The sequence below is a fragment of the Phalacrocorax aristotelis genome, chromosome 2 (assembly GCF_949628215.1).
Source record: "Phalacrocorax aristotelis chromosome 2, bGulAri2.1, whole genome shotgun sequence".
NCBI lineage: Eukaryota > Metazoa > Chordata > Aves > Suliformes > Phalacrocoracidae > Phalacrocorax > Phalacrocorax aristotelis.
The window spans coordinates 19,632,671-19,657,350 of record NC_134277.1 but is presented as its reverse complement, the minus strand read 5'-3'; the positions used below and the strand labels follow the sequence as shown (position 1 = coordinate 19,657,350).

Below are 24,680 nucleotides of genomic sequence, written 5' to 3'. Positions count from 1 at the left end.
GGGTGCAATGAAGAGTTGCCATTTTGTCTCTCCTGAACTGCTCAGCTGCTACCAGAATGCAGTACAATTGCCATTTTTTAAGGTTTCTTTGAGCTTTAATCAACATATTTACTCATGTGGCTTGCTTCCAGATTTTAGAGAAGAATTCAGGGCAAATCTTTGTCAAAATCAAGACAGGAGATTGTATAGAAAAGGTTTGTCAAAATCAAGCCCATCTCAATCTTTTACATGACGTTTAAATTGTACAGGATTAGAATACTCCCAGCAACCACTCCTAAGTGAGTACAAATACCACACATAACTTACATCAAGTGTTCAACTTTTATTTTAGGCATAGTATTAAAAAAAAGTGCACACAGACCAGTTACATGACTTACAAACTTGCACTAATCCTTAAAGATTGACAGGGTCTAAAGAAGAATCCAAAATTACACTGGATACTGATGCATCCAGTAATCAAAAAAGTCTATACCACTCTCATTCAAAAAGGAAAACCCAATATAAAAACCACCTACTAGCTAAGAAAGCATTTTTGTTATGTCCTAACAAAATTCTGTCAAAAGAACAGAATTATTGTATCTTTTGTATGATTTCCAGTCTTTGATGCACACAAAGCTTCTTCACTATTTTTGTTTTTTTTTACTTTAAACAGGTAGCAAATATTATAGATAATTCTAGGGGAAAAAAAAAAAAAATCACTGTTGCAGATCCACAGTAAAAGACAGTTGTCCTAAGGCAATGTCTGTAACTCCCTTAACCTAAACTGTAAATCCACTGAAGAGTATTAAGAAGAGTTGTTTTTCATATGCATGAGTTAGAGAATCAAAATTCAGTATTTTTTTTTAACATTCTTATACTATATTCAAGAACACAGAGTCAGGTATAAAGCAGTCCATGTGGAAAAGGTCTGCAGACATCTAGACTCTAAATGATTAAACCAGCCACAACAAAAGAAAACCCAACTCAACAACAGCAGGGCAAAGATGACACAGGCATTGACTACTTGAGTAGAACAGAAATGCTCTGCCACTGAAACTTTCTCTTCAGCTGATGACTCCAATTCCTCATGTACCCAAAAAGGGATTTTTAATTATTTCTTTTCCTACAACTGACAATCCTTCCATGAGTTCCTCTTTCCTTCCAAATTACCTCAAAAGTGCTTAGCCCCCTTCCTATAAGAACCCTGTAATTCCAGCCATTTGTGTCAGCCCACAGGCGAATCTCTGCATTCTCACATTCTGCTTCCACAAAGCCTTTAACTCATATCCACATTAGCACCTTTACTTGCAAATTCACGTCATTTTATTGCTATCCTTTCACCTGAAACAGCTTTTCTCTGTCCCACATCCTTCTCAGAAAGCTTTTACCTCACCTATTCAGCTGACAAGCTTTTTTTCTTTTCACAAATCACCCTTATATCAATTTGCATCTGTATTCTCTCTTTATTGGATTCCAAATATATTTTATACTAGAGTTTGAAAGGTGCTGCAAATGCTAGTTGGTCATATACATAACATCAGAGCATTATGTAGAGTAATAACCAGACACAGTTATATAATATAGACTTCTCCAGGGGTTAAAGGAAAATTCTAGAAAAATATTAAATCACTGTAGACTTCTTGTTTTTTACACTGATCCTCCAAGGCTCCAAGCAAAACAGAACACCTTTTTCCTCCACTGAAGACTATTTTTAATTTTACCAGCTTAATATTATTGTAGATGAGAAAAGAGCCCCCATGCCCCTCAGCCTCGGGGTTTACAGGAACAGCAGTCAGCTACCTGGCATGGTGCTCTCCATCATCTTTAGTAGAGACAAGCATTTGATGAACACTGGAATAGTTTAACTCACCAATAAATGGTATAGAAGCCAAGGAGTCACCAGGTGGGCTGGAACCTGATGCTTTTCTTTCTTCTATTCTTTTTATGTGAACTTCTCTCCGAGCATCGTTAGGTAACCAACAGGTAGTGTCCGAGGCTGCCTCTTGGTCATTTACAGCAAGAATGTAGGACTGATGCCTCAAAGGCTGCGGAGTTTGGTGGCCAGAAGGTGATTTGTCCCGCATGACCACTGTGTCTTTGTCACTTTCCTGAGCATCTGTTTGCAGAATTTCAGGCTCATGCACATCTTCCCTTTCAAAATTGTGACTCCTTTGTCTGATGGAACCATCTACATTGTCAGAGGTAGTTGAACTCTCGCTTGTTGGCTGAACAAGTTTGGCGGAAGCTGGAGACAGGGAGGAGGGTTGGATGGTTTTGCCAGTTTCTGTTTTGTGATCTGGGGCACCTTCTGCTCGGATCCTTGACTGTTGGTTTAACAGACCACTCTGATGCAAGTGACTTACTGTTCTTTGGTCTTTGCTGGCAATAGCATCCAGGCCCTGGTTAAGGGGGAATGATGGTTTTACTGCATAGGGGGCAGAGTTCTTCAAAGAGCTACTTTTAGAACTTCTGGCTGGTGTGAGAGACACTCTCTCTTGTGAAACAGTTGCAGGTTTTGAAACTCCCCCTGGAGTTTGCAAGTCTCGAGAAGTCTGTAACATTTTGATATCTGGTGGAACTTTCTGAAAATGAGAACCAGGCAGAGAAGCTCTACTACCTATTCTCCTGTTGTCCGAAATATAAGCACTCGGAGCCGTAGAAAAATTTTGACCTCGAAGGGACATATGAAATGCATGCTGTCTAGATCTCTCATAAATACCTCGCCGATCATCTTGTTCGGTAAACCCTGTCCACTTGTAAGTCTTTCTCCTATCTCCATTAGTATCTGCAATCAGATTCTCAGAATGAAAATTTTCTAGCACTTCACCCTGTTTGCTGAGATAATCCCATGACCGAGCCCTGTGATTCCTAGCATTAACTGACGGTGAAGTTAAAGTATCTTGTGAAGCACTTCGTGGCCACTCTTTCATCAACACAGGATCTTCAAGTCTTTCCTGGGATACGCTTCTCTGCCGGATCTGAACAGACTGTGGAACCCTGTCATGAGAGGTGCTCCTGCGCCGTACCTGTGAACCAGTGCGATTTGGCACCACTTGATTATAATCAGTTGTATTCTGAGAAGCTGCTCTTAAACTATCTAACCTTTCCTGTATTGTTCGGGAGCCGTACATATGCATGCGCCTATTATCAATGTACTCTTTGTAAGTTTTGTAGGTCTTCCAGTCTATATGCTGGTGGGATGTTGGAGAACTGTAATGATTAGTAGAGACTGAGGGCGAGTCTGTGGTTTGTGCAGGAGGTCTAGTGCTTGGGATTCCTTCTGGACACATTACATAATTTGAAGCTTTATTTAGTGTTCCAGTTGGATCAACTGGCCTTGTTATTGGAGTCTGGGGAAGTACAATGGCAGTGGACACTGAAGAAGATGATGATGTGGTCCGTGCTTTTAGACTGCTTTGATCTTTTAAGCCATATCTTACTTCCTCTGTCCTGTGTGATGGACCAGTATGATTATTTCTACAAGATGGCAAATCTACAGCCTTCTCAGAAGGCACAATAACAGTCCTTACAGTTTCATTGCAAACGCACACAGCTGTATTTGATTTTGCAATGTCTGTTGGTGATGGAGGCACTTGTATTTCCATTCTGTAGGCCCTCTCTGGCTGTGTCAATGCCCGTACTGGTCTACTGACTTGCTGTTTCCCTAGCGAGAAGTCAGAAGACAGCTTGTCACCAGCTTGTGCCATAACAGAAGCTGTGGATGTCAGGCGTGGATAACATATTGGTGGTGGTTCAGGTATGTTGTGGGCATTACCACTGTAGGCTTCATTGCCTTTCAGGTAGGCATCTTGGGAATATGCCTGTGGAGAGAAGATTGAGTATTCAGTAGCAAGGAAGAGAGAGAAGTTCACCATCTAGCATTTGCATGATCAAGCTTCAAGAGACGAAACACAAGTATAAAATCCACACTATTTATAATTGGAGATAAAATGTTAGGTAAAAATAGCATTCCATCCCCTTAGTGAGCAGAAACAGAACAAGCAAAATCATTACACACATTCCCTCCCTCAACAGTTAAAAAAAAATAAACTGATGATCAATTCTGTGAAATACTGCGGGTAGGGCAATGACAAAACACAGTATCCCCCCCCCCGTTAAATTTGCTTTCTACCATGATGCTTCACACATTCTTCCCATTTAAGCTTTACATTGTTGGAAACCGAATTTCACAGCAATCAACATGTTAAAATGCTGCATAATAAAGTCAACTAGCACTAGAAAATTCTCCATTCATTTGGTCTGTAAAGGAACTGTGTTCACTTAATGTAGTATATACGAAAAGTACACACAAATATACATATACACACTCCTCTAAGATGTCTTCTACATAAAAGCTACTGTTCCTTATCATAAAATGAATAAATTGAAGAAGTAACATCTTTGTTGTGAGCCAACACCCTATATAAGTCATCTTACATTTTACAGGAGACAGCCAGTACATGGCACACATACCTTATTGCAAAAATATTAGTAACAGTTTTAACTTCAAGGTACAAACAGTATGAAAATTCATACATACCCACTACTGCCCACACACTACTAAAACACAAACTAAAATCTCAGATTAATTTCCTTAGTGCATTTATTTGTACTTTTAAGAGCCTGACTTCTGAGAAAAAAATGGTTATATTACACTTGATGTTTCTGTAGCCTTTTAGAAAAGCAGCATTTATCATTGTGAAATTAACAGAACATTCAAAATAATAAATAAATGAGGAGCATACAGCATAGTTAAACAATACTGTATTATTGAAAAACTTTAGCATGACTTTGTTCAGTTTAAACATAATGAAATAAAGACCCAATGCAGAGCCTGCCAATGCAACAGAAGATTAAAATAATTTCTTAGGGCTTTTACACGTTTAGGCATAGTATAATATCACAGCATTTCCTGTCCAAATCATAACATGCTCAATTCCAGAATATCAATGTGCCCTGTCTTAACACTAGACAGGTTATAAAAGCCCAAGTGCAGCCATAAAATTAATACAGAGCGAAGTACAGAGGAGGGCGAGGCATTTACAATACTGCTGCAATGTTACACCGAGCATTAGTGAAGTGCAAAATATTAAAGCACACTGAGAGAAAACCAACCAAATAATGCAGGCACAAACCACAAATTAAGAGATTAGCATTATGAAGAAAATTCAGCTCAGACTATCTAGCTCATTTCCGACAAACTTGCTGTTTCATTTTCTTGCTTCTCACAAATCATTACGAAAAACATGCCTTACAAAACCATCAGAGAAATGGCTACTGTACATTTCTTACCAGTGCTGTGACATCCTTTGTAAACTGCAGCTGGCAGAAAACAGGAAAACATAGTAAAAGCTGCTTACAGATGTAAAGACAGAATTATGTTGTCATATCGATGTTGGATACAGCAAGCTAAAAATACAACTGCACTGATTTCACTGGAAGGTACCAACAGAGGTAAAGGGCAGTAGAGCATAAAAAATAACTTCACCCTCCTTGTGAGCACGTCCATCTCGGGCTTCTGCCTGCTCCTTGCGTTTATCCTCTACCCTTACACAAAGCAAAATACATTTGTGCCATTTTGCCTTGGTGCATCTCTACAGCTGCCGGCAGAGAGCTCTGGCTCTGTGCAACAAGACTTCCCTTCTACTACAGCAACATTACTGTCTCTCGTTTCCCCTGGGCCGCTACCATCCCTGCTTCCTGATGACGAAACAACAGCTTTCTTATGCATTTAAAACAGCACGCCCCTTCCCCACACATATCTGAACATGACCACAAGCTGTCAGCTGACTGCAGCTGCTTTCATGCTGTACATGTGAAATTAGAGGAATGATGCTGCAGAAACACTCTACTCATGTGATTTGAATTTTCTATCTCCACTCATAGTAAAAATCAAGCCAGGTTGCTACTGGCGCATTTAATGGAGGGAAGGAACATACAAAGATAAATAGTTCTAGATCTTTAAACAAAAGCTATTTATGATCTTGGTGGGCTGTAAAAATAATAAAAAAAAAATATTGAAAAGATGCTGAAGACCCAGAAAACAGAGCGAGAGACTACTGGCATGCAAGACAAAATCAGTCATCCTCCCCAAACAATTATTACTTTATACAGATGTTCAAAACCTGGATATGCACACATTACACCAATATAAAAAACACTGGACTTATGTTTTTTAAAAACACGCCCGTGACAAACAATGCTTCATTGACTTTGACAGCAGAAAGGCTAAATTCCAAAACTGGTGTGATCTGATCATAGCTGCAGACTACAAATGAGTATAGAAATCAATTCTCAGCTCTTGACAAAATTTATCACAGATATTAAAACATCTTCAAAAGACAGCAATCTTACAGGGTCCAAAATGAAACCAGCTAGGCTTTTTCCCACCTCCCCCCAATAAAGAGTGTGTTTCCATGATAGCAGGTGTTTCTGGACAGACAGAGCGACAGTTCTCAGCAAGACAGAGTAACTGGAAAAAAGGTTTTGATGACAGGAAGTATAGCTCTCCTTTCAAACTCATTCCATGCACTTCCCAAGAAATCACTGGAACAAAGCTGAGCTTTCTTCCAAGAAAGAAGTAGTTTATAAACAGGGGCTGTGACATTTCTGCAAAGGAACATTAAATATCTTTGTTTCATAATTCTGATTAAGGGCTACAGGGAAATATTGCACCTTACAATGAAATGCATGACTCCATTCCAAATAATGTCACACTGAATCATGCATTATCAGCCTTTTTACCATGAAATATTTTAATTGCTTTAACCAGAAGGTGATGGTTAAAATTTTTAGATGTTCAGAGGCTAAAAAATGTGAACTATACCAATAGACTGTTTTGATACTTAACATATCTTGCAACTATATAGAAAATGCAGTTCGAATTTGAAATGCAGTCTCTCTTCCCTTTAGTTCCTCAAATGACATAGAGATTAAGGTAGTATCTCCACATACTAAGTGATTGCAATAGATCATAAAAAAACTCATTATGGTATGACTTAAATTTAAGACTTTTAAAAGCCTTAAAAATAAAAAAAGCCTTCCAACTACCCCCCCCCCCCAAAAAAAAAAAAAAATAATTAATATCCAGATCACTGATGTTCCTGATTCAGATGCCAGCCAAGCCACTCAAATTCCTACAGGAGCTGGGTACTCAGCAGTTATTCAGAAGTCCCAACAGGATTTAAAAAAAAAAAAAAAAAAAAAAGAAAAAAATCAGTCTTGATGTTTTATGAGCTCTTTCCCACCTTCTCAAAACAACAGCAGTTACAGAAAGCTTACTATACAAATACAACGATTTAGAATGACATTAACAGCTTTGATGGATAACAGCTATGCAACAATTACTAGAAGAAAACTGCTGCACTTACAGTAAGAACTCAGCATGTTTCCAGTTACTGGGTACAATTTCTTCCCCACCTTGCAATCTGGTTTTGTTTGCACCAAGTTTGCAAACTCCTGTGGCAAAGAATTAGTTTCTTACTGCCAATTTTTATAACCATTAGCACATTAAGGGTTTAACTGGTAAGCTAATACATTTGTGCCACATGATATGCAAAATAAATTTTAAGTAAATACCGCATTCTACAAGGTATTTTATTAACCCTCCAATTCAGCTGAAGGGTTTTGCTTGCATTTTTCCCCACTCAGTTTTATGCCACTTGATGTCAGAATAAATGACAGCTGACGTACAAGGATTCCTCTTAGTACGAATCACGGTGAAACACCGTACTTTTAAGAGCTTGAGCCAACCATGTCCTACACCCCTTAGTCTAAATCCATAAAGGCATGTAGGCATATGCTTCACTGAGGATGAGTATGCTTCACTACACTTCACTAAAGGATGAATAATAACACTGATTTCAACTGAACTACTTGCAAAATTGGAGATAAGCATTTTGATGAATCAAAAGCTAATGTACCCAGCACCTTGCAAGACTGAGCTTGAGGCATTCTTCCTTCCTTCTCCAACCAGTTTGGCTTCAGATTGTTTTTTTACTACTAAATTATTCTCTCCCCCAGTCCTAACTTGTTCTTACATTTAGCATGAGTATGGGAACTGCACACCTGAAAAGGTTTTCAACTGTCTTTAAAGGAAATATTTTCCAGTTAGGTGTTTTCTCTGGTGAGAATGTTAGTGATACAGCTCAAGAAGTTTCTTTTACTCGGAGACAACCAGCCAAACACTACGGTCAGCTAACAATTGGGAGGGGAAAAAAACCCAAAACCAAAACAGAGAAAAAAAAACCCAAACAAAATCACACACAAAAAAACCCCAACAAAAAAAAAGCACCATAAAAACCATCCCCCCACCGCCAAAAACAACCAACCAAACCAAAAGCGCACACTCTTTCTTCCCAATGACAGTGAAATTTTGAAATTTTAGTACATAAAATTTAATGCCTTAAGCCCAAGAAATTTTATTTCCAAATACAAGCTATGTGAGACTAATATATACAAGACAGTCTAAATCGAGGTGAGGAGGGTTGATGCAAATGGTATTTTCTAACACGCACAATGTGAGATAACAAAGTTTTAAGTCTCTTCTAGGTCACTACATCTTCACACTGCACCCCTCCTTCTGTGTACTTGCTGACAGAGCTTTAATAGTAACCTCTGCACACATTAGAAACTGTGTCAGTACAACATCTGAGACTAAATAAATGCTACAAGACTCTGGACTAAATACAGCCATTTATGAGAACATCTCTAATTATTAAAAGTAATGCAAATATTTTAGTTTGCCAATGAAACAGCCATGTTGCTCCATTAGGTCTGATTGCTAAAGTTGACTGTGGGCAGACCTGTAGTCCGAAGCATGAGGTTACTGGAACATCTAAAACTCTAGAACAAATTTCCTTATGCAAGTTATTTTTCTTTTTTCTTGGTTTTTAATACAGGTGCATCACTGACAATTTCAGGGTACAAGACCTTGAAAACTGCCAAATTCCACAAAAATTTTAAGTGTCAGAAATAACAAAGCAGCATACACTTTTCTGCCCAGATCTCCCAATATACTGAAAACTTCCGTATCACCTGACTAGAAAGAGGAAAAAAACAAAATATATGCTTCAGTTGACTTTCACTTGCTTTCCTGGTCATTCCCTTCCAGGAGTTTTTTGTTCCCCTACTATCTATGACAAGAGAAACATTTCTGTTCAAATGTGGTCAACTTTCAGTTATTGATACTCAGTTTCCATGGTCTGTAATTTTAAGGAAAGATTAAGATGTAAATTAAAAGATATGCAAGAGGGAACTAAACGTGTCAAAAACATATAGTAGTTAACAGCCTCCTTTTATTTCCACGTTTACCATTATTCACAGAATGCCCAATAACATCTTTTTGTGAATGAAACTACAGAGGTCTTTCTGGAATACTAAGGCATGTAAGCTACTAAAATTTAATGGTGACAACACCTAGGACTAGAAGTAACCTGCTACCTTTTGGGCAATTCTTATAAGGATATTATTTTTAAAACTTAATTGAAATTAAAATGTTGGAGGTAGGAAAAGAGTTAGGAAAGAAACTTTTGAGTGGGTACCAAGGGAAATGCCAGAAAATTAAAGATGGACAATCAGGATAACTTACCTATAGTATGTGTGTTTATATACACATACACAAAGTACACATATATATTTACAAATTAATATCTACATATGTTTACATATAATAAACCCTATCTATAAACATTAATATGCTACATTACAAATAAGCTTCCAAATGAACAACTCCAATGTAGATCATATTAAAGATCCAATTTTTAAAAGAGTGATATTTTCAAGTACCTGATACTTAAAAACTCAGTGACTTGTAAGCTGTATTCTTTTTTTACATACACAAGGAATGATTAGCAACCAAGCAAATTCCAACATAATCATACCTCAAAAAAATGGTCCAAACGCCCTGTGTGCTAAGGACACCCTAACACATACACATTAGACATTAACAAGATTTTTGACAACAGTTGTAATAAGGTGGACCTGTAAATGGGCTTAGCAATTTCAATTTTTCATCTCTAGGGAGAACCTTTACATTCAGTACTTTTTGTGTAGCACAAAAAGCTTTTGAACGACTGAAAAGTGTCACAATTTGAACATTTTGGTGTTAAATTTGTTATCCAAAGGCTACAAACCAGCAACAATACCATTAAATACACTTGAAAAAAAGAACTATTTGTAGTTGACCTAAATGTGTCTTCCCATTCATATGAAGTCAGTGGTACTAAACCCTACAAGATGCCAAAATTCTGTCAAAATGGGTTGAGACTGCTACAGAAATTGTATGTAGATACATCAAATTTGAAACACTGAGGGAAGTATAATATAATAATCCTCCTCATGGTCTCAAAATGGTTACATAGCTACAAACTTTTCAAAAGTATCAGAACAGATAATTTTAGGTAAACTAATCTCAAATTTGAGGAGCATGGAAAAAGCCCAACACATTTGTAGCTGTCAAGAGTTCAAGTTTTTGTCATGGATAGAGATGTTTGAAATATCCTTCTCCTCATCCCCAAAGTGCCATTTCCAAGATCATGCCAGTGAACAAACATGACTGACACTGGCTTCGCTCATGGCAGGTTTTCACATGTAATTCCCTTCTAAGTACGGAGTGTGCACATGCCACAGAGGGCAATGACCTATGGATTCAACCACCTCATTGTTACTATTCACGAAGAGGTTTCAAGCCCTGTTTTACAGAAACTCTATATACCAAGAGGCTCACAGACATATATGGATATTTCTGAAGACAAAACTCAAGGTTTATAAATAGCAAACTAAGGATAGAAACAAGCAACTGTGCTCTTTATGTAGTTAACCTAGCAATCAGTCATCACTATATGGAGTAGACTGCCAAGTACTATAAAACTTACCCCAACCAGCATCATTCCTGAATATAATGAAACTATTTCATCCTCGTTGCACTAGGTAAACCTTTCATTAGCTCCTACTACAATATCCAGTAGTGCTCTGAGCTTTTCTATTTTTATAGCATACCACTATGTAACATCAACAATTTACACTGAGCGATACCATTTGAAGATATTTACAGTGAAATTTATGATATATGTCAAAGAAAACAACTGAATTCTTTACCTTACTATAACAACTTAAATAACTTCAGCAACAAAAGCCTACGTTTTTCCTCTATTAAGGGCACTGTACCGTACCATTTACTGTTCCCTTTGCCCTTATACTGACACTACCGCTACAGAGATTATAACTTACTTATATGAGCTGCACTTCACTGAGGAGTAAGAATTAACTCCGTGGTTTATATTTTATTTAGTCATCAGGTTTCCACAAAAGCTAATACAGCATTAATCACAAAGATAAAAATAGAAAAATGAAACAAAAGAAGTATGCAGTTTCTCAGCTGAAAACAAAAAGTTACTGTTTTTTCACTGGGAGTGAAAGGAATAACATTCTATACTGTTACTCTGAAAATATTTTAAATGTGAGTGTTCAGCTTTAAGTAGAGCAAAGTTCTTAACCAAATCTTGTAATGAGAACAGTAGATCCTAACATCTAGAGGCTGAAGATTAATAATCACGACCTTCAGAGGAATTGCATGGATTTTTGTTTGACTGAAGTTACAGTGGCACACCGTGTCTCAAAACACTACTGTTATTTTAGAAGTTATAAGATTTTTTTTCTCCTCTGTGGTTGTCTAAAAGAGAGGAAACTACAGGCCATAACTGATGACTTCTGTTGTCTGATGCAATTAATTTCTATAACCTGTATCTTCACATGTTGCAACTCTGCCAAAGATTGACACCTGAAAACATACATACTAACATACAGACCATGACATAACCACATGAACAAACTGCAGCTATCAGAAGTCTTTTCCAATAGGCCCAAGTACACACAATGCTCAGTCTTGCAAACTACAGAAAACATCTGTCTCTTCATGGCTTTCCCCTGGCAGATGCTATGTGGAACTGACAGTCCCCAAGACAAGCCCACTTTCACCCAAACAAATGCATCATAGCAAACAGGAGCATGAACTCCACCACGCTGTATCATAATCATGTACCAACCCAAGACAACAGCAAACAAATAACTGTCAGAAAGAACTCATACAAACTACAGAGGCAACATAAAGCATTTTTTTTTATTTAAAATGACAACTCCACCTCTTAAACCTAATGCTCTGTCTATCTTCAAAAGAGGAGCCTGGAATACAAAATTCACAACTCTACCACATCTTACAACTTAAAAGAAACATTTTTTTAGTTACACCTGGAAATCATTCCCACACATATCTCCAGTTTTTTTGTCTAGAGCTCCCACAGGCAGTTTTATTTTTTTTTTCTTTCCTTTACTCCTCATTCTCACCTTATTTTCTTTTTACTAATATCCTTCTCTACCCCAAAGGCAAGGTCGATCTTACGTCTTCTGCACCTATTATCTCACTCCTTGATATAAAGAGTTAAATTCCAATCAATTGTTTTTCATGTATATTTCACCCGAAGCTTGCACTTCACATTTCATCAGCAGAGGGTAGATATGCCCAAGAGCTCCTTGCCCAGCCAAATACAAAGGTTTAACTTTAAACATACAAATCTTGCATTGCCCAGATCCTTAGACTCTATGGCTACAAGAGTGTGTCAGATGCATAAGGCCATTCAGACAATTTAAAAAGTAGAACTATTCCTGCATTTCTACATATTCACAGTTCCAGTTAAAAAAAAAAAAAAAAAAACAAAACACAAAAACAACCAAAACCAACCAAAAAAAACCCCACCACCACACAAAACACCAACCACCAAACAAAAAACAAGCCAGCTTTTCCCTCCCACTTATTCATGCAATCAAAATTCGTCACCTGCCCCCAACATCTTCTGTACTGGATTACTGAAATACTTCTTTATCTAGTGTTCTCAAAATTATAACTTCTATTCTAATAATCTTGGCTTGTTGGCCTAACTGGCTGAGTTCCTATCCTAGCCTCTATCTTCATCTTCAGCTCAAAACAGAGTTTCTTAGGTTTTTTTCTTTACCCATTAATTCATCTTTAATACTGAAAAACATCTACTGAAACCCACAGGTTTTTCTTAATTGTTATTTAAAGTCAAGTCTTATTATTTCTGTGTGGATTAGAAAATACATTTTTCTAACTACTAACCAGAAAGTCTACCCTGCTTGTTGTCTTCTTCTTTCCTCTACTTTGAATTAAGAATAAACTACAGCATATCAGTACATTAGGTACTGATTAGGTACATTAGGTTTTTCTAATTCTTCATAACATGCACTTGCACATCATATTTTGTTCACAGCTTTTTTGGACTTAGAGACATTAAATGGCAGATGAATTCTTTCACTCTATATGCAGGACCTCAGTTCAAATTGACAATGTATAGGCACCAGTGTAACAAAAAATTTACAGCAGTTACAATTTAAAAATTTGGCAATAAGTTTCAGCACATCCGTCACCTTGCTTCTTTCCTGGAAATCCACTCACAATTAGTGAGTTGCTACCAAAAGACATTTTAAACATCATATGCCAGGTTTTTGAATTAAAATTTAGTAATGATTCCCAACTTCTTTAAAATTAGACAGCCTAGTTAAAGAAAGCAATGCAATTTATAAATTTAACGTAAGGAAACTAATCCAAAATATAATAAAAATATAAACACTATTCTAAGCTATCCTAAGGTTTTTTTTTAAAAAAGATGCTAGATACATCCTGTGAAGGAGGTATTCTCCCCTGTATTTGGATTCCTCTGAAATTTCAGGGATGGCAAGCAAGTATGAAAGTATCTAAGGAGTGACAGAGAGATAAATGTTAATTCTAATTATTTGCTGGTAGCACAGTTTCAAAGACATTGTTATCAAGAGCAAGACTTTTTTTTTAGTCAACATACTGTCTGAAGATAAGCTTCATAAACATACCAATTGAAGAATGTCCTCGTCTTTTGGCATAACACTAAGTTCCAATATGCTGTCACTGAAAGAAATAGAAAAGAACAGAAAAACAGCACACATGAACTTTTGGAAGAGACTTTCAATTCTTGTTACAAAGATGATCCATTAACTTCCATAGGTCAAACCCATTCAAAAAGCCCCACATTCAGCTATTCTGTCAAATTACTTTACACAACAGAAATAAACACTGATTTCAATCACAGTTTCAGCAAATAGGAGTAGAACATATAATCTGTATTCTCAGCAAAACCAGCATATCACGCCAAGAGTTTTGTTTCTTTGGGTGTTTGTTTTTTTTTTAAATTCTACGTCCTAAGGTACATTAGCTGTTTGGAGCTTCTCAGACAAAACAAAGTGGCAAATCTGTAAACACAAGTTAAAACTTCTCTCTTTCTTCCATTTAAAACTAAAGTCTCTTAGCACTCTTCAAAATTGTTGGGGAGATGTCATAACCACCACATCATGTGAAAAGTGGGGCTACACCAAGGCAAGCACTGACTTACACCTTTCTGCTCCAATCACCTCCTAGCAGAATCAACTTAAACATTTACTCAGTCAGATGACATCTGAAATATGGATGAAAAAACACTTGCTATTTTTAAGTACTGAGTTTGTCAGTCTGAATTGCTGAAACCAAAAGCAGCAGCATAAAGATCTAGGAATCTGGACAGTTCAATCAATATAATTTAAATACAAGCGAAATCAGGACACCAAATATGCAGCATAGCAGTTATCCAGAGTGAAATGCTGCGAAGCAGTGAAACGCAAAGTTAGCATCTACCAGAAAAAAGTATTTTCACAAGCAAGAGAGAAGTATATGCTTGTAACATTGGATACAGAACAGCTGAATTCATTATCTCATTTGAGATAGAGCAATACTCTGTTCAACTTCATTAAATGTAAAGTAGAACAGGTACAGAGAAAGCCTACAAAAGAAATAGCTTGCATAGACTATTTTAACAAGGCTCATAAAACAGAAAATGTGAAGAGATTATGACTTTTTTAGAAATTTCACATTACATGTCACAAGAAGGAAGGACCTTAAATATTGTGTTCAGTTTTGGGCCCCTCAGTACAAGACAGACATTAAATTGCTGGAGCATGTCTAAAGAAGGACAACGAAGCTGGTGAAGGGTCTGGAGCACAAGCCTTATGAGGATCAGCCGAGGGAGCTGGCGTTGTTTAGTCTGGAGAAGAGGAGGCTGAGGGGAGACTGTATCACTCTCTACATCTGCCTTAAAGGAGGTTGTAGTGAGGTGGGTTTTGGTCTCTTTTCCCAAGTTACTAGCAATAGGATGAGAGGAAATGGCCTCAAGTTGTGCCAGGAGAGGTTTAGATTGGATATTAGGATGAATCTCTCTACTGAGAGAGTGGTCAGGCATTGGAACAGGCTGCCCAGAGGGGTGGTGGAGTCGCCATCCACGGAGGTATTTCAAAGACACATAGATATGGCTCTTCAGGGCAGGGTTTAGGAGACAAGGTTGGGTTGACAGTTGGACTTGACGATCATAGAGGCCTTTCTAACTTTTATAGAATCATTATATTTAAACAAATTGACCAACACCAACACAAGAAAAAAGCATACAATCTAACTGGATAGACTAGACTAGAAATTAGCTTATCTGTCCTGGTTAGTACAGCGCATTTGCTGAGAAAAGACAAAGCCAGCACAGAGATGGACTACCAACTTGAGGGCACACAGAACAATCTATGAAAGCACTGAGAAGAACCTCAATTTCTTAGTTCTGTAGAAAGGAAAGAAATCATCTCAAACATGTAACATGCAATTTATTATGCTTTCTTATATGAAAAATGTTTTTGTTTTGTGGGTTTTTTTTCCATTTGTTAGCAACTGCAGACATAAGGCTGCATTCCAAAATAGCAGAGTAAGGGTATTTGGTTTCACAAACTTCTTAAACCATTATTCATGTTGGAAAAAAAAGTGTTCTCCAAGCAGCATAAATTACTTTAGTTTTAAAACAAAAGATCAGCAGTGATAGATTTAAGTTTTTCAAGTCTACGCACAGCTAGGAAAAAATAACTCTTCAAAAGTCTTTTAAAGATTTTTCAGAATATTGAATTTCAAGAAACACAAAAGTATTGACTTTTTAAAGTGCATTTACAATAGTATTTTCAATGCATAAACAGCAAAACTCTAAAATTATTATTTAAAAGTAATGTCATCAAGAGCTGACTTTTGCCTAAACTCCTTTTTATGGATATTAAACTACTTAGATGTTGTAAAACAAAAACAGACTACGAAAGAGATACCATAGCTTGAGGCACTTCTAATGAAGTGTTCAGATTTAATTTCTACATGAGGGTAGCATGTATGAGTAAACTGTATTAGGCAACTCCTGGTTTGATAATAATCAATGCTTATTTCCAGGTTGAACATTTTGGAAGTCAAAAATATGATAAACAGCATTGTTCCTCTTCAAGTACTTTTAATATAAAGGAAAGTTTCCTACTTAAAATTCAACACAGAACAAACTACTTTCTTATACAAGTATTTTGTGCCCTTTTTTTTTAAATAAAGGAATTAAGTCCATTTATGCAATTCAACACCTTTTTAAGTAGCCATCCAAAAGAAGAAAGGGTTCCATTGAGGAACAATGTTTATTCATAATTCAAATAACTACTTAACTATTATATTCCAGTTTGCCTGCAAAACCTCTGGAGACAATTTGGATCTTCCCACTTTATACTTTGTGATGCTCTCTCAGAATATTGTTTAATTCTCATATCAGAAACCAAAAGTAGGGAGGAATACTTTTGGTGTATTGTGCTATATAATGCACACACAAATTATGGACTAGGAAGTGTTAATAAGAACCGCCACACAGATAGTGGCAGATTAGACACAGTACTGTCAATTCTCTACCACACAAATGACTTTCAGTACACATTTTGAGAGTCAAATTTAAATTTATTGACTCAAACTAAAGCATTATAATGCACTATCATCATAAAGACTATCTTTTGATGTAGTATTTTGTATTAATGACACAAATCAGTAGCTAAGCTCTGTACATTTCTGAGTAATCCCAACACTTTCAAGAAGAATTTGCATAGAGAAACAAGTGGGATACACTTAATCATTCAAATTCCCCACAGTTAAAAAAAAAAAGTTGGGAATCAGAATCTGTTTCTTGTTTTATTTAGAACCAGAAATAATTTACAGAGTTTACATTACTAATCAACACATCTCCAAGTTCATTGTGTAAACAGACGAGAATAAATTCTTAATGGACCAAACTAACAACAATTGGTAAAGAATAGGAAACCTAGACTTAAAAGTAACTAATCTTACAGGACAAAGTTATTTCTAGCAACTTTTTTGAGGTGTGCCCTTCACCTTCCAGAGGAAATAATCAGTGTAAGTTCAGCTTTGATATCACCAAACAGAGCAAAACAGATAACATTCTAGACACAGCTTGAAACTTTTCCAGGAACACCACAAAACATGGCTGAATTATATCCTATCCATAAGTGCCACTGGAATACATGGGGAAATTTTCATTTAAGCCAGCTAAGTTCTGACGTCTGAAGCTGTATAAAACACTCAAGGATACACATGACCTTTTGTTACCATCTTCTGTGATGTACACATCTGGCTCAAGACAACAAATTGTTCTCCTCTCCTAACAAACAATAGCATCCCTTCATCATCTGTGCACTCATAGAAATTAGGGGAACAGATGCAGCAGTGTGCTGCACCATTCCTGGTTGCACTAGGTAATCACTGATAAGGTGTTGTTCAGGTGTCTGTGTTTTATCCACAGTGGGCAGTTTCCTACCTACACTCACAGGGCTGAAAATAAAACTTTATTCGCAGGAAGATCTGGAGTTAAGAATCTCTGACCGCACAGGCCACTGGAAGATGTGACTGGTCTCTCTCTTTTTTGGATTAAGAGACTTCATTGACTGATGTACCTGTTTGGCATGTAAAGTAACGTTCTATGCCTTGGGCATACACTATTGTACAATATTACTGTGTGTACAAATACAAAATGGCAAAAAATGATGTGTGGCTAGTGTTATCTCCAGTAGAGGTTATTAAAAAAAAAATACATTCCACCTTTCCAGCTCTTGTACAGAAAGTACTAATGACACAAAATGCATTTCAGTCTACTTTGCCTGCCATACTTTTGAAAAGAGTTTTGTTGTTTAAAAAAAGCATACGTATGTATTTTGAATGAAATATTGAATAAAGACTCCACTGAAACAGGAAGATCGGGATCTTATTCTTCCTACTTCTAACTGTAAGGATAACCAAGTCTTAATGCACGAAGAGTCACTAAAACTAGAATGTGACATGCGAGATGTATTTAGAAAACATTTTTCCACGTAGATCATAATACATCTTTTTTCACATAACCCATTATATTGGAAACTTGTTGCTGTTGAACAGAAATTGACACCAAGAAAACTGTAAAAATGAGGCAGATATGAGACTTGAAAATGAGTACCTAGATTCATATACGGACATGATCTAACAAGCCCTTGTGAGTTGCAGAAGCAGTAAATACTACCTCAACTCTGTGCAAGGTTCATAACTTGCTACAAAATAGAGGAAAGCCAAGATGTACTGCAGATGTTTTGCAGGCGCGCACCAGCATAAATTTTTTCCTTTACTAGATATGCTGTTTCTAGCTATCAGATCTCATAAGCAAGGTAGATTTTTCTGGTTTTCTTTTTAAATTGACGCATACGCATGTGGTGTATATACAACTAATCTATTAGGTTGTTTAGATGACCTTCCTCTACAGCACTTAGCGTGATTTGCTAACAAGGGACAAGTGCCAACATAAAAGGACTGTGGCACAACTCGGCACACCCATTCTCAAACCATTATCAGCATTCAGTAAATACAGGAAAACAGAAATAGTAAAACTGAATGTGTATTAAAGAATATTTAAAAATACGATGACTTTTTCAGAACCACCGTAAGTGGTCATTTCCTACTTCATGTAAAAAAAATAAGCATGGCACATAATTACATACTAGTATCTTACCTGTTCTGTATTAAAGCAATGACTTGAGAATATGTCTTCCCAATAACACTCTCTCCATTGACTTTTATAATTCTGTCACCTGTAAAGTGAAAAGTAATACCTTAAATTAATTTGTCTAGACATTTTTTGGATAATTTTTGTTTTGTACTTTTGTACCTCACAAAACTCAAGATCACAAATATGTTAAATTCAATGTCAGTTGTCTTTAAAAATGAAAAAAAGAAGAAAATGAAAAATGCACAATACAACTACACATAACCGCAAACAGGATGCCAAGTTTCTACTCTTTTCTGAGAATATTTTCAGGTGTGGTATCTTATTATAAGCTTCCAAATGAATCCCCTAGAAACTCATAGAAAGAAAACCACAAGCAGGTGTAAGCTGTACTAGAGGCTCACTTAAGTATCCCACCTTCAGAATAAAGCTTTTGATGGCTGGTAGCACACGTGCTGACAACTCTGCCCAATTCTTAAGCAAATTTTAAGTAGACGTTTCATTCCAGCACTTAACCTCAAAACAAAACCAAACTTTAATTCAGAACACTGCCAGGTGTAGCTGTACATATCTGCTTTAACAGCAGCAAATACTGCAGTTTTGTACTTCTTCCTTCTGAGAAACAATGAATATTTTGAAAGGCTCCAGTTTCCTCCTTTCTCAGAATAATGTGGGTTGTTTCCAAGACACTACTGTCTCTCAATGAATCCTGGGCAGTATAATGGGTTATTTCTTATCCATATAAATCAATCTTTAGACCTAACATCACTTTTATCAGATTTCTCTGAATAGTTTGTTGCACCTTTCTCATTAAGCGCTTCATATACTCTCATACTTTAAGCGGCAAATATATCACGTAGAGCTATTTTCAGCTTTTGATAAAAACCCATCCCACTCCACCACCAAAAAAATGGTATTTATGTCATCTCTGATCAGAAGAGTAGAGAGGTATCTTGAATTTACTAATGAGGAGAAAATGGTTTAAAGGATTACAGATAGGGAGCTTTGGAAAGCTGCTGGAGAAAGAAGAACTGAAAGAAAGGACCCATGCAAAGCAAGCCAAAGGGAATGGCTTTTTCAACACTGCTTTAGAAACTGAAAGCCCTTTTTGTGTTTCTGGCTGATCAAAGTAAAGCAAGGGAAAAGCTGTTCACTCTGAATACTCGGCCTGACTTGGTGGCAATAACACTGTAAATGCTCGTGCTCTGTGGAAGTTCCCTATGCAGACCCCAGGGATTTCCAGACTTCCTAAAACACATGGATCTGCTGACTGTTTTTAATTTGGTCTGCACACGCAATGTAACATCATGCAAATAAACTGGTGCAATATTTTCAACTTTATAAAAGTTTATATATGTCCTTTTATCAGCTGGTTATCACTCTTTTCCTCACCCAAAAGAGCTCTCAGAGTTTTGCCTCTTGCTTCCTAAGTGATGAAAGAAAGGTTGGCAGCAACATTTAATGGCTGCTAGCAATCCACATGATAGACATCTGTGACAGAGAGCAAACCCTATCCCACCGTTGCATACACACAAATACCTTACGAAATTAGGCTGAGAAACTGAACTTTCATGAAAACTAAGTTAATTTTGAAATGCTCAGTATCACACCGAAATAAATACTTCAAAAAAAATGCAGGAAAAAGAAATGCTATAGTTTATGCCAAAAAAATATTCTTATTTACAAGCTCTGAACCCTGTCCTGCTAGGTCACATGGCAAGACTTTGTGAGAACACACAGAACACGTAAGATCCTCCTCTGGAACTTAGAACTGGCATTCTTCCAGGCTGTTTCAGAACCTGCCCACAAATGGAGAGCTTTACTCAGTATTCCCACTAAAAACTGTAATTACTAATATCTTTGAAGTAGTTCATATAATCTTACCTATTCTTGTGTAGTTTTTATTTTTCAAAGAAAGAAACTAGGTTACAAACAGCATCGAAACAAATCTACTTGAAGCATTCATCCAATGAACCTGCCAAATAACTCAGGTGGGACATACTGCAGAAGTGGTTACACGAGAGAAGTGGGAACAGGCAACTCTGCAAAACACAATTTTGCTCACTTTCAGGTACATATAAAGGGGAAGGCCAGTGCCTGTCGTGCAAAAAAAGGGCATAGAAGCATGCAGGCTTTTTCTAGTAGCTCTCTATCAACCTGGTCGCCCATTAAACACCTGGGATCAAACTAAAAATTAATACACTTAATCCCTCTCCCTTTCCACACATATTTTAGTTCTTTATATTCTTGCACGTACATAAATGACAGCATGAAGATCATGACATGAGAAATTGGATCGGTTTTGGCTGTCTGTTTTAATATATTTCTAAAATACTGATGTTCAGAACTCACAGATATGTTCTTTTATACTGAAATACCTCGGAGGTTAAATATTGGAAGTATGATCTTTCTAACAAATACAATTTTACAAGAGTATTCAGAAAAACTCTGAATTAATTGTCTTACATTTAAGATATTGTAACCTATTCCTCAAATTTGCAAGATTTTTCCAAGCTTTCTGGTGAGTAGCAGCCAGGTGGGCACGTGAAACAAAGCTCATTCATTCTGGGTAACAAAGCATGGGCTGAGACTGACTATTACAAAGGACCCTGCAGCAGTGAAGTAAGAATTGACACACAGGCATAACTACCTAAAGTCTTATTATATTTTCAAGTATTTTCTTTCCATTAGTGTGACCATGAAACAAAGCAAGTTGAATTAAAGAAAAAAAAAAAATCAAAATACCAGTTGATGCTAGAAAGTAAGAAGTATACACAGTCTGTATTACAGGTTAAGCAATCTACCTTGCTGATCATTCCCTGAATGTTTTATAATATAATTTCAAGACAGAGATATAGCAATATATTTCACCCTGGAGTTTTAAACAAGAAATAGTGGTATGACATAATTAAATAAAACTGCTATCAGCAGTGTGTTTAAGAAGAATATTCTGGTAATTTAAAAATGTATTTTCTCATTTATTTTCTGTTCTTTATTCTGGGCTCCTAAAAATCTCTTCTATGCCTAAAAATAAAATATTCTCTACAGATTTCACCTCTTTCAATTTGGCAAACACTGAACAGAGTAGAAATAAACATGGCTCCTCTGTAAAACTTCAACATATGCTGCACTTTATCAAGCCAAAACATTTCTTTATATAACAGCATTAAAATAATGCTGAAGTAGCCATTCCCTGAATAACTATTTAAGGAGGAGTTAAACAAGAAAAATGCGTTATACAAGTAGGATCTAATACTGTTTTTTAAGTTGTGATCATCCTATAATCTTTGCATTTCTTTAGGAAGAAACATACAAACATTATTCAAGTGAAATGTACATACATAACTGTTCTCAACAGAAAATATCAACATCCCATTATTGACAGAAACACAATCCTTTCATAGAATGTATGTTTTGCCATATTTTTAAGAACAGAAACCTGTGTTTGTAGTGGCATCCATCTTATACGTAACACATATCTTACATTTTTAACACTTGCAAGACTTCCCATTTTAACATAGCTTTTATTTTCCTGGCTTCAAGCTGCATCAGGGGAGGTTTAGATTGGGTATTAGAATTTCTTCACTGAGAGAGTGGTCAGGCATTGGAATAGGCTGCCCAGAGGGGTGGTGGAGTCACCATCCCTGGAGGTATTTAAAAGATGTGTAGACATGGCACTTCAGGGCATGGTTTAGGAGACATGGTAGTGTTGGGTTGGCGGTTGGACTTGATGATACTAGAGGTCTTTTCCAACCTTAATGATTCTATGACTCTTAAGTAAAGATGTGACAAACTACCTGGCACTTCACAAAAAAACACATGCTTTCGGCTCTCCAGTTTGATTAAATCAAACAACTGAACAAAATCCGATAAGAAGAGATAGACTTAGATTGTTCCCATTTAATTTAAAGGAGATGGAAGAGTTTCATTTAAAGGACAAAAACCTGAATGTTTTGAGGTTATCAATTTGTCACAAAGCACAAAAAAATAGGAGCTTACAGGTGTCATTCTCCTTTTTCTCTTTCTCCTCACATACTTTATCATATGCTTGTTCTTACTTTTTAAAAGATAATATAGAAAGGCTAAGACTTTAATGCCTTGATATACTTTACATAACACCTCCTGAAAGAACACAACAGTGGTTTTGAGACAAAAACCACTAGACGACAATTTAAAAGAGAAGTTTCAAACTTCTGAAGTAAAGAACAAGGTTTAAATGGAAGATAGAACTATATGTAGCAGCTTAAATCATATATTTTACATCACACACTCAAACATGCTATTGATGTTACAGAAGAACAGTACCTGTGCAAAGTCCAGCTTCAAAAGCAGGTCCACCCTCTTTAACTTGTTTAACAAATATGGTATCCATTGGCTCCAGTCTATTTCTTTGTTTTCCTGAGGAAGAGAGAATATTTCTTAAAAACATTTAATTATACTGCATTACAATGTTTTTGCTTTAAGGATTGCAATATTCATCATTACATTAAATACTCAAGTTCAGTTTGGCATGAGGGAAGGAAGAGAGACTACAAGTCCTTAAGATAGTATTTCTTTTGGCTACACTAAAGATCTTTTAGGTGCCTGGGGAAAAAAGAACGGAGACGTTGTGGAGGGACAGCTATATCTTAAACATGTGAATATGTCCCAGCAAGTAGTATTTTTCAGGTTCATTTCATCATCTCATTACTACTTCATGCTGATGCCTACACTATTCAGTAAGAATCACCCCTTCCTCTTCGAGATCACTATCTGGCATAAGATATAAGCTAGACAAACTGAGTGTTAGTAGTGCAAACTGAAAAATAACATTTTTAAATCTTTCCTTAGAAGAAAAAAACCAAAGCATAGATTTATAGTCCTCACGGAACTGTAACACTGATTTTCTAAGTGTTTTTCAGATGTTCCAAAACGAAGTCTAAAGTTGTCTTGAAGATTTATCAAAATTCAAAAATCAATTTATAATTCAAAGTAAATTATAATGTCAGCATGTGCTGTACATATCCATATATACACACACAATATAAATGTAGAAGTTAATCTACAGTAGTTAGAAACCATAACACTTGTTTCTTCTTGCCTTCTCAGTATACACTTAATTCCTATACTTCCAGAAACAGAGGTACCTTGTGCTTTTACATGCGTGCCACCCAATCTAAGTAATTCTTAGCTGAAGTAGCCACTGCTTCCAAATCTCAACATGGGGGGGGGGGGGGGGGGGGGGGGGGCACGTAGTACAGTAAAAACACAAAACAAAACCAAAAAGCCACCCAAAAAACCCACACAAACAAAACCACAACAACAAAACACTCCACAGTTATATTTCACACTAAAATGCAGTGATGCTGTCCTGAGCTACATCTGTGTGTAGGCTGGATTAAGTTTACAGCTTGTACACAGCTTCACTAGCGTAATTTTTATGACAGTGAAGAGAAAACAAAAAAAAAACCCCAAACACACCCAAAACAACCCAAAAAACCAACCCACAAAACAAAACCCACCACTAAAACAACAAAAAAAACCCTAATAAAAAAACCAAACACAAACACACAAAAAACCCACCCAGAATAAAACTTAACACTTTATTTCTAGTCTACCAGAAGACTGAGTGAACTTACCTTCTTCTACAGTGTTATTGGTCTCTCCTGACACTCCTGTCCTACATGGTACAAAACATGAGCAGAACCAGTGGCAGAACCTCAAAGGTTACAGCTGGACAAGCTTTTATGGTGCCACTGCTGGCTTTAACAGCCTCCA

At 36.6% G+C, this 24,680-nt stretch overlaps 1 protein-coding gene across 4 annotated transcripts in view; it reads right to left on the bottom strand.

Moving 5' to 3' along the window:
* ARHGAP21 (Rho GTPase activating protein 21) overlaps positions 1 to 24,680 on the bottom strand; it is a 127,071-nt gene that overhangs the window by 27,800 nt on the left and 74,591 nt on the right. For 3 of the 4 annotated variants that reach the window (XM_075082641.1, XM_075082642.1, XM_075082640.1), the window contains 4 exons: positions 23,229 to 23,321; positions 18,930 to 19,008; positions 13,879 to 13,933; positions 1,850 to 3,800 (listed from right to left, as the gene is read on the bottom strand). In XM_075082641.1, the coding sequence (XP_074938742.1) occupies positions 1,850 to 3,800; positions 13,879 to 13,933; positions 18,930 to 19,008; positions 23,229 to 23,321 (2,178 nt within the window). Of the gene's footprint in view, positions 1 to 1,849; positions 3,801 to 5,271; positions 5,302 to 13,878; positions 13,934 to 18,929; positions 19,009 to 23,228; positions 23,322 to 24,680 lie in introns of all 4 variants that reach the window. The other variant, XM_075082643.1, reaches the window with a different exon arrangement.